General features: G+C 39.8%; 3 protein-coding genes across 5 annotated transcripts; 1 reads left to right on the top strand and 2 right to left on the bottom strand.

The window, feature by feature from the left end:
- Positions 1–3,063: 3,063 nt before the first annotated feature.
- On the bottom strand, positions 3,064–4,026 carry LOC114446553 (odorant receptor 131-2-like). Its single transcript, XM_028422201.1, has one exon. It carries the CDS (start codon positions 4,024–4,026, stop codon positions 3,064–3,066), a length of 963 nt encoding a protein of 320 aa, XP_028278002.1.
- Positions 4,027–5,652: 1,626 nt separating this feature from the next.
- Positions 5,653–10,208, bottom strand: ppme1 (protein phosphatase methylesterase 1). 2 transcript variants are annotated; one of them, XM_028421390.1, is made up of 14 exons: positions 9,950–10,208; positions 8,871–8,964; positions 8,527–8,619; positions 8,334–8,391; positions 7,960–8,011; positions 7,641–7,795; positions 7,373–7,463; positions 7,161–7,226; positions 6,952–7,078; positions 6,725–6,851; positions 6,514–6,558; positions 6,354–6,418; positions 6,155–6,222; positions 5,653–5,997 (listed from the first exon to the last, which is right to left on the bottom strand). In XM_028421390.1, the coding sequence occupies exons 1-14, from the start codon at positions 10,033–10,035 to the stop codon at positions 5,994–5,996; spliced, it is 1,131 nt and encodes a 376-aa protein (XP_028277191.1). In that variant the 5' UTR covers positions 10,036–10,208; the 3' UTR covers positions 5,653–5,993. The 2 variants fall into 2 exon arrangements, with proteins under 2 accessions (XP_028277191.1, XP_028277192.1); XM_028421391.1 differs by lacking the exon at positions 9,950–10,208 and adding an exon at positions 9,116–9,163.
- A 2,726-nt stretch (positions 10,209–12,934) lies between these two features.
- Positions 12,935–15,446, top strand: LOC114446288 (mitochondrial uncoupling protein 2-like). 2 transcript variants are annotated; one of them, XM_028421802.1, is made up of 8 exons: positions 12,935–13,095; positions 13,276–13,410; positions 13,557–13,678; positions 13,776–13,974; positions 14,048–14,245; positions 14,332–14,433; positions 14,521–14,701; positions 14,783–15,446. In XM_028421802.1, exons 3-8 carry the CDS (start codon positions 13,571–13,573, stop codon positions 14,895–14,897), a joined length of 903 nt encoding a protein of 300 aa, XP_028277603.1. In that variant the 5' UTR covers positions 12,935–13,095; positions 13,276–13,410; positions 13,557–13,570; the 3' UTR covers positions 14,898–15,446. The 2 variants fall into 2 exon arrangements, with proteins under 2 accessions (XP_028277603.1, XP_028277602.1); XM_028421801.1 differs by having other exon boundaries at positions 13,557–13,690.
- Positions 15,447–15,527: the final 81 nt, after the last annotated feature.

Raw genomic sequence — 15,527 nt, 5'->3', positions numbered from 1 at the left:
AGTTAGGCCAGATTATAGAGGGGAAAACATTTTTAGGCCTTTTTTGTCTCGCTACTAGATCTTTTGAGTTAAAACTCCGCCTTTTTGTTATTTTAAGGGTTGATAAGAGGTTTTGGTAGATTTAAAACAATTGGTAAATCTTCTTACGCCACATTTCTCACCATGTCTTCTGTTCTGCTCAGTCTTTCTTGCAAAAACACAAAACATAAAACACTGCCTTTTTTTCAGTTTGCACCCTGCCAGTCCAAATGTTCTGACGTACTGCAGCCTATATGGAGATCTGGCTGTAGGTCAGCTTATTTAAGATATCCTCTCCTCCTTATTGTTTTAAAGCTAAGTGTCAGTATTTGCCCTAATTCACAGTATACGTGGAGGATCTCCACATATTTCCTGTCTTATTTTTGTACTTTGAATAATATACATTCGACTAATCTCAACAATTCCCATAACAAAACTTGTCAAATTCTAGAAGGCAGCGTTTGATAAAGATGTGTCTTCATCACCTCTGAGACATCCTCCCAATCCTTTTAGTATTGTAATGGAGTAATTAGCTTCACTTGGTCTGTAGGTGGCGTCATAGCAACATGAGACTGTCTTATTATTATTTACAGGTAATATTCTACTGAAGAAAAGGCACAGGTGTAAATTATTTGAAATGTATAATCTTTAAACACATATGTGTTTACATTTGTTTTATCATAGCACTGTCGCTTCACAGCACGAAGGTTCCTGGTTCGATGCTGTCTGGGACTTTTCTGTGTGGAGTTTGCTCGTTCTCCCTGTGCCTGTGTGGGTTTTCTCCAGGTGCTCCGCCCTTCTCCCACATTCTAAAGATGTGCATGTTAGGTTAACTGGTGACTGAATTGCCCGTAGGTGTGAGTGTCAATGGTTGTCTGTCTGTGTATGTTGCCCTGTGATGGACTGGTGGTGACCTGTCCAGGGTGTACCCCGCCTCTCACCCACAGAGAGCTGGGAAAGCCTCAACCCCCCCCCCTGACCCTGCACTGCAGGATGAAGCGGGTTCGGATGATGGATGGATGGATTTTTGACGATAGCTCTGAAAGTCTGCATCCTTGTAATGACATTGAACATTCTCTCTTGGTGGCTCCAGTTACTGCTCATAGTTAAGTCAGTTAATAACTTAATCAGTGCAGAGTAAATGTGGGGGCAGCTGGGGCAGCAGTGCCCCCACCTCCCTGCTCACAGAAAGGTAACCAGGTCAGTGCTTAAATCTGAGCCACAGGGGATACAATTACTCTCCCACCATACAGCTCTATAGTGCAAACGTTTGTGTGCACGTGAGCATAGCAGCACGTCTCTGTAAAACTGTTTTGGGAGTGGATAAAATGCATTATGTATTCCCATTGTTCTTACTCTCAGTCAGAATATTTTGCCTTGAGTGCAGCATTAAAGCTGTGCTGTATGTTTCTATATGTTCTGAGAATCTCAGCAAGAGAGAGAGGAGTGTGCTAAAAGACTTTATAATTTAATTCAGAGGTTTCTTCCATGTTATAATATTCCCCTCTGATTTTTCCACTACCCTTTGTGGATTGGTAGACTTTCTCACATTATTCCATTAGTATGTAAGTATGCCAATTCTTACTTTTTGTTTCATATTTCATTTTTTTGCAGCCTATTTATGTAATCTCTTCCAGATGTTTCGATTACTTGCCACATGAACAGAGTAATGTTTTGTTAGCAACGGGTTTTATGTGAAGGAATCTGTGTGGTCTGTTTTCTGGATGCTCTCTCTGTGAACACTGGGAATCCTGTGTGATCGAAAATAAAACTGAGATTTTGTAGAATGTACCATTATTAAGCTTCAGATTCCATATATTAAGGATGTGTAATGTTTTTGTGATCAGGATAACAACATTTCCCTCCTGCTTCTGCTCTAAACTTAAGCTGCTCTCTGTCACCAGGTACTTTCCTGCTCTGGAATGTTTTTCAGCCCTTCGAGTGCTCTTTCACGAAGGCCAGAGAGGTATTGAGAGGGCTTCAAGATTGTGGCGGAGTAAAGATCGGTTAAATTAGTCCACCTCCTGCTCAGACGTTTCTTTTATTCCGGCGGGCCAGCGCCTCCCTCCTTGTTTACCCACATAAATTGTTCCCTCTCTCTCTGTCCTCTGTCTCAGTCCTTTCTACTACACAAGTGCCCATCTGCACTGTGAGAAAGAGGAGACAGGAATTTCACAGATTACTCACAGAAATCTGATAAAATAAGATCAATTGTTTGATTTAGGTTGCATATTAATACCCACATAGAGTTTACTTTTGCTATATTTTTACTTGCATATTAAAATTATTAAAAAGACACATTTTGTTGTTAGAAGCTGTAGAACTATTTATAAGCCAAAGGTGACATCTGCTGGCTAAGATAGGAAACAAACGTTCTCTCATCAGTTTGACTATGAAACTACTACTATGTAACCTACACAGAGAAGTAATATTACAACAAAAGGCAGTTCAGGGTGAACTACATGAGCTTAGCATGTGAACTGATAGATGTTATACATTTATTAGCTTAGAGAAAATATGCAAGATTCTTGTAAACAGTCAAATGTGAAAAACAAAGATGTTATCAGCTACAGCAAGACTGTTAAAGAAAGCATTTGTATTAATAATAAAGGAGGACACAATTCATGGATGTTGAATGCGCAATGTTAGATACATTAATTAAATTCATATCCACAGTAAAATTACAAAATAAAAGCCTTCAGTTCCATTAAATTTACATGCAAGTATATTAAGAAGATAAACATGGAATCCTTCTTTACTTACACAGTAACTGTGCAGCTGATCTCAGGTATGTTTTGTTTCTTTTACAAAGGATAAGCAGTACAGTAAAAGTAGGCATATGGAGGTTTGTTTAGATAAAATATTTATAAATCTCATCAAAAATCTTGTTTTTTTTCATAAAAACTAAGCATGACACAAACAAAGATTAAAGTATTATCTTATCTTAACAACAATCGCTTTGGCCAGGCTCATCACACAATAGATAAAAAAGACACAGACTCTACTGTAACATTTTCTAAGCGCGCACAGTCACTGTATTTAAAATCAAAACTTAGGATATGTCCTGATGGTAGTTTTCAGACCAAAGGTGAAATAGTATGTAAAGGCACGTCTGAAGGGTTGATCTCTGAGGCCGTATAAGAGTGGGCTCAAACACTTTGGGAAAATGATTAGACCTATAAAGAGGATGTACTGGATGTGAATAGCCATGGCAGCATTCACATTTAGCAGGCCGCTGGAGTTTATCATGTTGAACAGAGCTGAGGTGAGACACAGGCACAGCTGGAGCAGATGCAGCAGTACTGTCTTATGAGCCTTACTAGCGTTACGGACACAAGAAGAAGCCGACCTCGCAGTAATCATAATGGCAGCATATGTATAAATGATGATCATGCTCACCAAAACAAAATACATGATGGTGAAGGACTTGTATAAAGTAAGATAAAGCTGTGGCCGTAAGACACTGCTTTTGGTGCAGATCATTAGCGCACTGTAGTTTCTGTTTTCCAGACTGACAAACAGGATCAGCTGCATGAATGAGTCCAAAGAGGCCACTGTCCACATGACAGCGATGGCTATACCTGTTGACCTGACTGTAGAGATGTTAGCATGCCTTAGTGGAAAACAAATTGCCACATATCTCTCCAAAGACATCACAGCGAGGTTCAGAGGGGACATTTTAAAAGTTGTGGCAGCAAGCAGGGTGACAATAAAACAGATATAGCTGATAATTCTGACCATAGTGACGGCAAAGATATACAGCAGCATAGACACCACGAGCTGCAGGGAGTCCGTGAAGAGCAAATGACCAAACAGGATGTATCTGGAGGACTCCAGTAAGAGAGGCTTTCTCAACAAGGCAAAGGCCATGACGCTGTTTACATAGAGGAAGAGAAGACATGGCAGCATTAACAGCAGGGCTGAGACAGAGGTCTGAAGAGGCAGCTCCTGTGAAATGTATGTATCATTCATGACTTCATGCAGAACCTGGAAAGACATCAGACACATCCTAAATAAACATCACAAACAGACCTGAGATATAAAGACTGTGCAACAATATCTTAAATGTCTTGAAATAAACATAAAAACACAACACATGATAAGTGTAAACAAATACAAAATAATAATATTTAGAGTTGAACATCTTGTGAAATTTTGCATTGTACATATTACTTACTTGTCAGTCAGTTAGGTCTGACTTCATTTAGGGACAAAGTATCAGTGGAGAGAATCTAGCTCAGCACGTCTTTTTTATATATGACCTGATCACCACTGGCGTCAGTTTAACAGCCTATCAGAAGTGGTGCATTAACTCTGGTTTCTAAGGAGTTAAAGTTTGCAGAAGTTGTGTCACTAAGTTGGGTTTCATACTTTTAATAACACTGAGCTTCATGCCTGCAGGCAATATGTGTGTAAAAAGGTTTTTTAAAGGGTGTGCACAAGTATCCCTTGTGTCTTAACCGTTTAATAAAACCTAACCAGATCTTTTAAGATTATAATTTTATACTATTTCGTGCCATTTATGCCAGAAACAATGGTTCCAATGAGAGCTGATACACATTGTTTCAGTCAACTGAGCCACAGAAGAAGTCAAAATAAACAATAAAACACAGAATTCTTTTTGGTAGCCTATACATTATGGGCTTACTGTACAGTTTGAGGACAAATGATTCATAATGATTCATTCATTATCTACAGGACAGTGTTTGATTTGTACCATTATCTTCCACATGGTGGTGGTGTATCAGATTGATTGGCTCTGCTCTTTGCCGTCAGTCTACGGGCTGGTTTAAAAAAAGAAAAATTGCCATTTTAGATCAGTGAGTCAGAAGATTTCACCAAAATAAAGACTCATTTATTTTAAGCCATTCCACCCCTAGGCTAACACTAAACTCAGACCCTTGTTTCCATGGGAACACTCAGTGACACCTGCTCACAGCGAGGAGAAATTTGTGCTTGTTTGTGCTACTTTGTGCAACAGATAAACACAGTCTGATCGGCCATGGGTAAAATGTAAAAGCAGGCTTACAGCACCACGGCACAGTGGACAGTTCATATGCACACGACCGGAGCCGCGTGACTAACATGAATAACTCATACACACCAAGCAAACATTACAGCACTAATCAGGAGGCACTATACCTACTAAATATACAGGATTATATAATGAATATATAAAACGTCTGAAGTTATATATGGTTTGACACACAACCATTGTATTGATCTCTAGTGTTAATCTTAATAAAAATACCCTAATGCTGACTTCTGTTTTTCAGACTTTTTTTTTTACTTGATCAGAACACTTCACATCAGCTTTGTTTGTGGACAATCACAATCTCAGAGGATTTCATTTTCTGATAACATCATCTCATTAAGGATCATTCATTATTCAGGTGTTTATATTGCACATCTCTGCAACACTGACCCGTGGAGAGGCAATTAAAGCTTTTGTTCCACAGACATATTAAGATAATTGTCTTTGTTAAAGTTTTGAAACTGCAACCATTATTTTTTACCTGCAGGATAACGAAAAGGTTTTCCAACTTCAACATTACTGAATCTGGGACCAAGTTAGCAAAATAAAATATTCTACTAGTCTCTATGATCTTTTATGTAAACACAGCAATGACACAGTTGGCTGCATCCATCTTTAATCACTGTTTGAATTCAAACATTACAAACACACATGGACAATGACGCAATCACACAAAGTAAAACATTAAACAAGGAGAGCCTTATATTTGAAATAAAAAAAAATTATACACAGTAAAGGAACAGTACAATCAAACTCAAAATGTGAAAATAAAAATAAGGCAAAGCTGAAAGGCATAAATATCTACATACCAAAAGCAACATAATAATAATAATAATAGATTTTCCTTAATTTGCTGTTAAATTGGAGATGAATGAATCTTGATGACTCTTCAAACACTTCTTCTACGGCTGCTGGCTATATTTAGGCTGAAAACAGGAAATTAGCTGGGGACAAAAGAGACGGAGATATGCAGTAAGAGAATGTGGATTCTGTGGGTTCCTTGTGACTCTCAGGGATAAACAAATGTACTCTGTATGGCTACTATATACAGTAAATAGTCTCCCAAGGGCCCTACACTAGATAAAATAAAAGCTCACTTACCACAGGTATCCTTCCTTAAACTCAGTGAATTTGTGTCGGACCATAAATGTTGCTAGAGCATCTGCTACCTAGCAACAGAAGACATACGATTTATTAAAAGACAGCAACAATAAGTGTTGGACCAAACACACAGCAACTAAAAAATGACATGTGTTTGATTGAGTTCCTGTCTATTGTATGTTTGAGTAAGGCCACTCACTTTTTCAGGTGCATCCTCATGAACAGCATGACCACACTGAGGGAGAACCTGCATCTGAAACTTCCCTGAAGGCACACAGTTACAGCACGCAATTATTTCTGAGGCCTCTGCATTCTACAGTAAATTACGGCAGGAAACTATGGAATCACTGAATCTCTACCTTGCATTTGTCCAATAGTAAGGTCTTTGTCAAGCCGATCTACTCCTGTATAATGAAACAAGTCAATGTTACAATTGAGAGCTAAATGTCCTGTAGGATTGTCAGTTCAGTAGGATTGTTCCCGAAATCCCATGAAAACTATCATCAAGATTAATTAATAGAGGAGCAGCAAAGAATTTGTGCAAAGTTTACTTTGAAAAACAGATCAAACCTGCAAGCAGGAGCAGTTTTGGCACAGGGCATGTGAGGAAGAGGGCAGACAGACCTCTGAACCAGCCCTCCCAGTATTTTTCTGTCTTAGACAGTTCCACGCGCCAGGTGAAGACACTCTCCTTTTTCTGTATGACCCCAATAAAACAAAACAAAAAACAACTTCTTTCAAACACACAGGTTACCTCAGAAAAACCAGGACAGAAGAGAGAGAGAGAGAGGGCGAACCTCATGGTCATCTTCCTTCATTCTCTTCTTGTTGGATTCTTCTTCCACTTCTTCCTCCTCCTCTTCTTCTATAATACCCTCACCGATGCCTTTAGAGACACCTGGGCTGCTGGATGCTTCCTCACATCTATGAAGGTAACAAAGTAAAACACTGTCAGTGTTTTGTCAAACAGAAAAAAGAAAAAACAAAACATCCGATGCAGACCTACTTTTTCACTTGGCCTCCCATTGACACCCGGGCTGACTCTACGTTTCGGATCTGACCACTCTTCACACTGAAAACAGGGGTGAGGAACCTTTTTAGCTACTTGTGTACAAAAAAACTGATGAGATTAAAGTGTATGTTTGAAAATATGATTCAAAATAAGGCTATAAAGTGAAAAATCAAAATAATTTAAAACAATAAATGCATAACATTTACCTCCATTCTATGGCATTCTCCAGAGATTTAAACGTCTTTGGCCGACTCCTGAGGAAATTCTGCATACTGTTCAAAGCATCCATTGCTGTGCCTGCGTGAAATGACCGTGAAATGTTTGCAACAAAGATACCCAGTTATACTGAGCTTGATTAAAATGATTGAATAACTATTAATTACAATCACTTAATCTGTTACAAAGGCTGAGTAGCAACCTAAACATCTATCCATGTATGATGATGCTTCTATGCGAGAAAGTACAGTAACTCACCCTCTACAACATCAATGACACACAGACCAAGCAGGGATGGTATATGATTAGCAGTGGCTGTGTGAACTGCAATGGCACCACCCATGCTGTGTCCAATGATCATAATCGGAGGTGGATTCTCTCCATAGAGAGCCTCCACCACTTTGCCAATGTCCCTTTCGAGGAAAAGAAGAATAATCTGTCAACACTCACATACAGTACATCCAAACCACTGACTGTTTCTCTCTGCTGTGTCATTCTTATATATTATTATGATGCCAAACTATGAATCTGTGGCTCCCTTAAAAGCAATGTCTCAACAGCACATATGGCAACTTACTTGGCCATTGTGTTGGCAGAGAGATCTTCAGGATTTTTCACTTTGGTGTCGCCTGCAAATGACAACACATGCCAAGTCATGTTCCATCTACACTTACACTAGTATTCATCATGCTCACATTCTTTCAAAGTGTGCCTGTCTGCTGGAATTTGTGTGTATGTGAGTCAAATTGAATGCAACATTCATTTCATCATACATTAATGCTAAACTAAGCCCAACTCTAATAATCACTGAAAGTATCAAATATATTTTAAACTTGACAGCTAATGATATACATTTGAAAGGATGCCTACGTGCATGTATGTGTGCAATATCTCCATTACCTACACCAAGGATATGTTTAGTGATTAATGCTGTGTCCTGTGACTACTTACCATGAGCTCTGAGATCCATAGCCACCACCCTGCAGTTGATCCTACTGAAAATGACAGCCTGCAAGACACATACCATGCAAATCAAATACTGTACAGCAAATATGTAGAAATAACCAGCTTTGAAAATTCCACACCATGTTGGTGTTACAGCACTGATAGCATTAATGTATTAGCAATATTAAGTTTTGCTTACAGTGAAGACTGCCCAGGAAAGTGCAGAGTGGCCGCCTCCATGGAGCAGAAGCAGCACAGGACCATGGGAGCCGCTGCAGTAAATTCTGAAAATGTTCAAGGAAGTCAAGAAAACAAAAACTGGAGCTGTGCAAAAAATTACAAGTAAGTAGATATTCCTTACAAGTATATAAAAAGGTGATTACCTTCTATTGCTCTATACCACATAAAAACTTAGATACATTCTCATATGTGAGAGTGGCTCAATCTGAATGGACCTATTGACTAAGGATTTGAATTCAATCAAATCCAAGGACCACTCATTCCTGTTTAATTTTCTCGAACATCAGCAGCAGTCAAGGATATGTCTTTGCCATTTTCATTTTCCACCTCAACATCTTCCATGGTTTCAAAGTACTGGCTCCAGGGAAGAGGGGAGAAATCTCTTTTCCGTCCAGGTCTGTAGAAACAAAACAAAAGAGAAGTAAAAAGATAAATCCGTGTCTGGTGAGACTATAGAGACATATTAATATGCAACTGTATGACAAAAATCTGACACAGTTATTAAAGGTTTCTCAAACGGTAATACACTAAAGGGGTAAATATATTACCAGGCTTGTCCATAAGATAATGAGTAGAAGACAGTCCATTATACCTATAATAAGCAAGTACAAACTGCAATCCAAACAATCCTTAAACACCAGGACATTAACTTATCTCATTCAGCACCATACCCTCAAACACTTGCATGTCATTTATCCATCTCTACCAGTTAAAACCGGTCATCTAAATACCAGTGGGTGCAATGATACTGATGCACTGACCTGAAACCACAGACTTTGTGGCAGCTTCTTTATTTTTAGTGTTCTCAGTTCTGGTAATGTTTGTGTACAGACTCAATGCGTTGTAAATACATATAATACCCGTGTGCATTATAACAAGAAGTGTTTACACTACTACCTGGACACAGTGATGTAAACAAGACAAAAGCAGCCCTGACCTTCACCACACAGGCTTTGCAAATAGAAACAGAGTGTGGTACAAACCCCGCAGCTAAACCTGTTAATCTATCCATGATACAGATCCATCATTGTGAAACACAGCTTCTGATGCGTTGGGATGAACGCGCCTGCCTCGACACATATAATGTTCGATAAATATAGCCAGGCAGAACTGATAACTATTGATTACAAAATGCCAATATGCCAAAAGCTGCTAGCCAAATCAAACATATTACACAACACTGATGATCCACTTCTGGTATCAGCAGCAGCTAGCTTAACCTAGCTAACGCAGTCTGGTAGCTCTGCTAGTATTTAACAAGCTGAGCAGTTAAAGGTTGGGGGAATAGCTTTATGGACAGAAACCAGCTGATGTGATGATAGGTAAAACGTGTAAAAGTCAACAGAGTTGGTAGCATGCTATTAAGAATCTAGCTAACTCACCCCATTTTCATTTTGGAGCTGGACTGAAAACCACCTGCCATAGGAGGTCTGGAGGCTAACAGGTTCAAATGCAACTGTTTCTCCATGTTGTCAAAAGTGAGCTCGGTCTTGTTAGTTTACTATGAGCCTCTCTTTGGCAGCATATGAGTTTCTTCCTGCACCAGAACTGATGTTAGCCAGACATTTGATAAAATGCGTTTGTCTAAGAAAGCTCACGGCTAGCGCTCCTTCTTCTTCTTCGTCTGTATTTTTTTGCTGCGTCTCTTCTTCTTTTATTTTTATTTTTTTTAAGAAACACTGCCACCCACTGACTAAAAAAAGAACACAATGGCCTTCTTTTGTTTGGTGTTGTCAGCAGGACACATATTTAGATTGATTGCCGTTGCTAGGTAATCAAACTCTTGTTATTCACCCTCATTCTTCTTCTTCTCCTTTTTTATTCTTCCGTAAGTTTTTTGGCACAGCGTATCTTCAGCATACATTGACCAATTTCAGCCATTCAACTATCAAAATGTTCACAACTTCAAACTTCCTTCAAGTTGGAAGCTGCACAATTTTCGGGCATAGGTACTGCATATCCTGCAGCTCTCAACATGTGAACATGTGGTGGCAGCAGTGTGCTTTTTGCACATGCAGTCATCAAACACATGGCTTTTTCTCACTGATTTACTGGAAACAGACCCACACCGTCTGCAGTAATAAGGCCCTATTAACCTATATCAGGGTGCAGTTATGATCACTTGCAAGAGCATCTTTAAAACAGAAATGTTGAGTATTAAGACATTTAAAGGTCTTATAATTGGTGTTACATAAAGAATGACAGCTGGGCATCACAAGCTTGCTAATTAGGAGGACTGCAACAGCCTCATCTATGCCTTCTCTGTGCAGCCAAATAGGACTTAAGTTATTCATTTAATTCATTTTTAATTTAAACAATTTTTTAATAACAGTTGTAGTACAGTGACAACCTCAGTTCTTATAACTCTACTGTACTATAGAGTCACATGGGGGCTGAGCAATCCTAGTTGTCCTGGATAGGCAGCCAGTTTATCACAGGGGTAATATTGTTGTGTATGATTACAACATCTCTTTCCATGTCATTGTTTACATAACCAAAGGGTAATACTCGAATGACTTGTTTTTTAATTGAGTGGCACAGTTTCAAATCAAACTGCATATTAAGAATATTAATGCCAGAAGCTAAGTATGAACACTAAGCAGACTGCTGACTGATTCCTGGTATATGGGGCCATTTGTTGTCTCATTGAAATGCCCCCTTGAAGTGTGCTGTGAAACACTGAATGTTAAAAACAAATACAAATAGTGTTTATGCAAAAAAGTATGTAAAATTAAATAAACTTTATGGTGTTTTCCAATTATTATTCAAATAAAATGAACTTAAAGAGATGTAACAGCTCATTCTCTTTTACTCGTACTACATGAAAAAAAGCAGATCTATGAATGAAGTAAACAGACATGTTGAACCAAACCACTGGGCTCCACTAACCCCTCAAGCATGCAGTGGTTGCCTCTATTATTAGTGTAATGGTCTTTATTTATAGTGTAAAGATGATTATCTGTTTCAGAGCACTGACTTAAAGGTTCACAGAATTTGAAGAGCAGGAGAGCACAGTGGTGGTGGCAGTCTGCCCACCCTGTTTCATTTTCAGGAGGCTTGCTATAGGGCGTCACTGCAGGCTGGTTGAAGCCGGACCAGCGAGCTGTTTACTGGTCTGCTCAAAGGTTACTGACACAATGTTCTCTGGAAGCTTTTTTTAGTGTCGGGTGAAGAGAGCAGGCAGTGAGAGCAGCTCCCCACCTTTCTTCTGCACCTATTATCCAGGAACTGGGCTTTGAGGTTAACCATGTTTTATTTGCAAATTACATAAATGTATCCATCTGAAAACAAACAAAATACAGTGGAAAGACACCACTATATTGCTGATGTCTTTACATAAATACATATAAATAAGTGATATATACTGTAGTCTATGCTCAAAATAAGAAAGAACCTTTTGAAGTTGCAAAGAGAAAACATGTGCAAGTCCTCTTTTGCTTAGCTTAAATGACAAATCCAATTCAAATTGACTGTGAAAAATATTTCACTGTACACAGGAATGTCTTTACAGTAATGGAAAAAACATCTTTACACAGTAAAAATATCATGTTGGAAATAGAAAAACACCCTGACACATGTGAGAACAGGTGAAACCTGAGACATTTGGCTGAGATAGTTTTGCATAGTCAACTGTGTGACTTGACGTCAGCTCTTGAGAAGGGGGTGGGGGGGTTAGCTTTGACCTGGGGCTGCAATGGAAAGTCACATGTATGAAGGCATTCACACACAGAACTCCTTCTCCAACACTTTCTAATCAGCATCCAGTCCTTTTATTAGATGCTGCTATTTCACCCAAACAGACGGCCAGAATGATTGCATTCAGATGCTGCATCCACCCACCCTTGTTCTATGTATGGATTGGCTGAAATGCATGGCTGTTCCTTAGGCTTGGAACATGTCGTAACTTTTACTACTTTGTGAGGAGGAGGGATGAGGGAATTCTTAAAACACCCTCACTAACTGGAATTTTGTTGTGGGGCACTAATATGAAAGGAAGGGATGTAGAGCAAAAGTCAGTGCAGATCTGTTTTTGGACAGTCAGATGCCCTGTGAAAGCATTTTAAAAATCCAGACAGGCCTTCCTCTCTGATTGGCTGCACAGAGCACCTATTAGAAAAATGAAATTTAATCTGTGCGGTAATACAAGCTGTTATCTGTGCACGTCATACTCCAAACTTTATTCAAAATATTGACAGCAAGTAGGTCAAAATGAAACACAAAATGATATGTAAATATTCTAAATGTTTCTGTCCATATCAGGCTACCATAATGGCACCGCTTGGAACAAATCAACAAGGGGATCAAATATCCGGCTGTGTCTCAGAGACTGGTAAACATGAGATTCGCATAACAGGTGTGTACAACTTGTTAGGCGGCTCTGCGGTCATGTGCAATAGGTGCCTATAAATGCAGACACTTCTTCCACCTAGGAACAGTAAGCAACCAGACAACGACACTGAAGGGACTAACAAACTAAGGGACTATACATTTCTCGGCTGGATTATAATTTCCTTGGATAACGTTTAAGGTAAATTTGTGCATTAAGATATCTGTGTTTTCTATTTTAGTAACTTATTGTGGACTCAGAGCAGCTATCTTGTGTTAAATACACAATATGGAGTAGAACACATTAGTCAGTGTTTATAGAATACAAGTTACAAACTCTATGTTGATCACACTTAAGTGATAAATGCTTGTTGTTTTTCAGTGAGGGGTGGTATACTGGCTGGTTCACCTCAAAGTGACAGAACGTTTATGGCCCAAGGTGTTTCCACAACAGAACCGCCTAGTGTGATTCTTGAGAAAACCTGAAGCTTGTTATCTACATTCATTCATCTTCAAGGTATGCTAGAACATACTTGAACAACTATGATTTATGTGTGTCATCTTTCTAGAGCTTTGCCTTCTTTGCTGTGTGTGGCATAATAAAGTCATAAATCTTGGGCGAATAGCATTAAGAGCACATCTTTCCATTCATGTCATCTGCAGCACAGGTATTAAAAATGAGTGGCATTAAAGACGTGATGCCCTCTGCGGCAGTTAAGTTCTTCGGAGCAGGCACTGCAGCCTGCATTGCTGACCTCATCACCTTTCCACTGGATACTGCCAAAGTCAGACTACAGGTTACTACATTCCTGAAGAAGACTTGACACGTGTTTCATTTTTAAAATGCTGCTAAAAATCCATTGATGTCTTCCTTTTGTGCAGATTCAAGGAGAGTCTCAGAAAGTGAAAGGTGCAAAATATCGTGGCGTGTTTGGCACCATCACAACCATGGTGCGCACAGAGGGGCCCAGGAGCCTTTACAATGGATTAGTGGCAGGACTGCAGAGGCAGATGAGCTTCGCTTCTGTCCGCATTGGCCTTTATGACTCCATGAAGCAGTTCTACACTCGGGGCACTGAGAGTAAGTGTCTGTGAACATGGTTCATGTCCTACTTTGGTGGTGTCATTGTGACTAACACGACCATGGTGCACAGGTGCTGGGATTGTCACTCGGCTCATGGCGGGCTGCACCACAGGGGCAATGGCTGTGGCTTTTGCACAACCGACGGATGTGGTGAAGGTGCGTTTCCAAGCACAGGTACGATTGGCTGACGGCGGGAGGAGGTACAATGGAACCCTTGATGCTTACAAGACGATAGCAAAAGATGAAGGCGTCCGGGGCCTTTGGAGAGGTACTTGACATTTCACTCTTTAATGAACAGGAAACCAATTTTCTTCACTGATTTCAGCATCACAATCCTGTGCTTTCTTCCTCCAGGCTGCATGCCGAACATCACCCGTAACGCCATTGTAAACTGTGCAGAGCTGGTGACCTATGACATAATCAAAGAACTCATCCTGAAGTACGACCTAATGACAGGTGTGGTGCTAAAACAAGCACATTTCTACAGAAACGTGTCACTCTTACATGTCCACAAAATGTGACTTTGTTCCTGTTTTCCCACAGACAACCTTCCTTGCCACTTCACGGCCGCTTTTGGTGCAGGCTTCTGCACAACAGTGGTGGCTTCACCTGTAGATGTTGTGAAAACACGTTTCATGAACTCAGGAGCTGGCCAGTACAGCAGTGCTGTCAACTGCACTCTCACAATGCTGAGAAATGAAGGACCCACAGCCTTCTACAAAGGGTAAACAAACAGCAAGGCAAAAAACAATGACATCTCTTATTTGGACCATGTCTTTACTTCTCCTTTCTTTGACTTCTTTAGGTTCATGCCATCTTTCCTAAGACTGGGATCCTGGAACATTGTGATGTTTGTGACATATGAACAGATTAAGAGAGGTATGACCAGGGCACAGCAGTACTGGGAGTCACCATTTTGAGTGTCGCAAGCATCAGTCTGGACTACACAGGTACAAAGATCTAAACAGAACCATGATGCAGTGGTGACTTGTAGATGGAGAAGAAGGGCTAAAGAAGACAATGTGGAGGCCCATGGAGAAAAAAATGGAGCCTGTAGTCACTTTACTGACATGACCCAGAGGAGGACCAAGAGAGAGAGAGAGGGTGGGCTCATACGCTGTAAAGACTTGGAAAAGGAAGACTGTGGGCAATACAATTGCCATGATAGCAGTGTTTTGCATTGTAATGTGTGCATCACCATATTAAAAAGCTTCCTCAGGTAAAAGGTGGATATGAAATATTAAACTGAAACTGTGATCAGCTAGCTGTTTGCACATGAACTTTACATCAACAGTGTTGTGGTGATGATGTTATTTAGTCGTTAGGTTTAACAAGAAAATGGCCGCAGCGACCATTGTGCCTCACTTTGTATTCTGTATTGTTTACGCTGTTTATCTTTGTTTGGAGCATGTTGTCAATCTCATTTATGTGTATGATTTATTGCGGGTCGATAAGTCATGTATGTGTTGCAACAATGACATTAAAGTCAAAATCAACAAAGTGATATGTTTTCCCCTTTGTGTGTTAGTACAATTCCTTAAGAAAGGATA

Source organism: Parambassis ranga, chromosome 14, assembly GCF_900634625.1.
Source record: "Parambassis ranga chromosome 14, fParRan2.1, whole genome shotgun sequence".
NCBI classification, from domain to species: Eukaryota; Metazoa; Chordata; class Actinopteri; family Ambassidae; genus Parambassis; species Parambassis ranga.
Note: the sequence above shows the minus strand (reverse complement) of the source record. Positions and strands in the feature narration are given on the sequence as shown.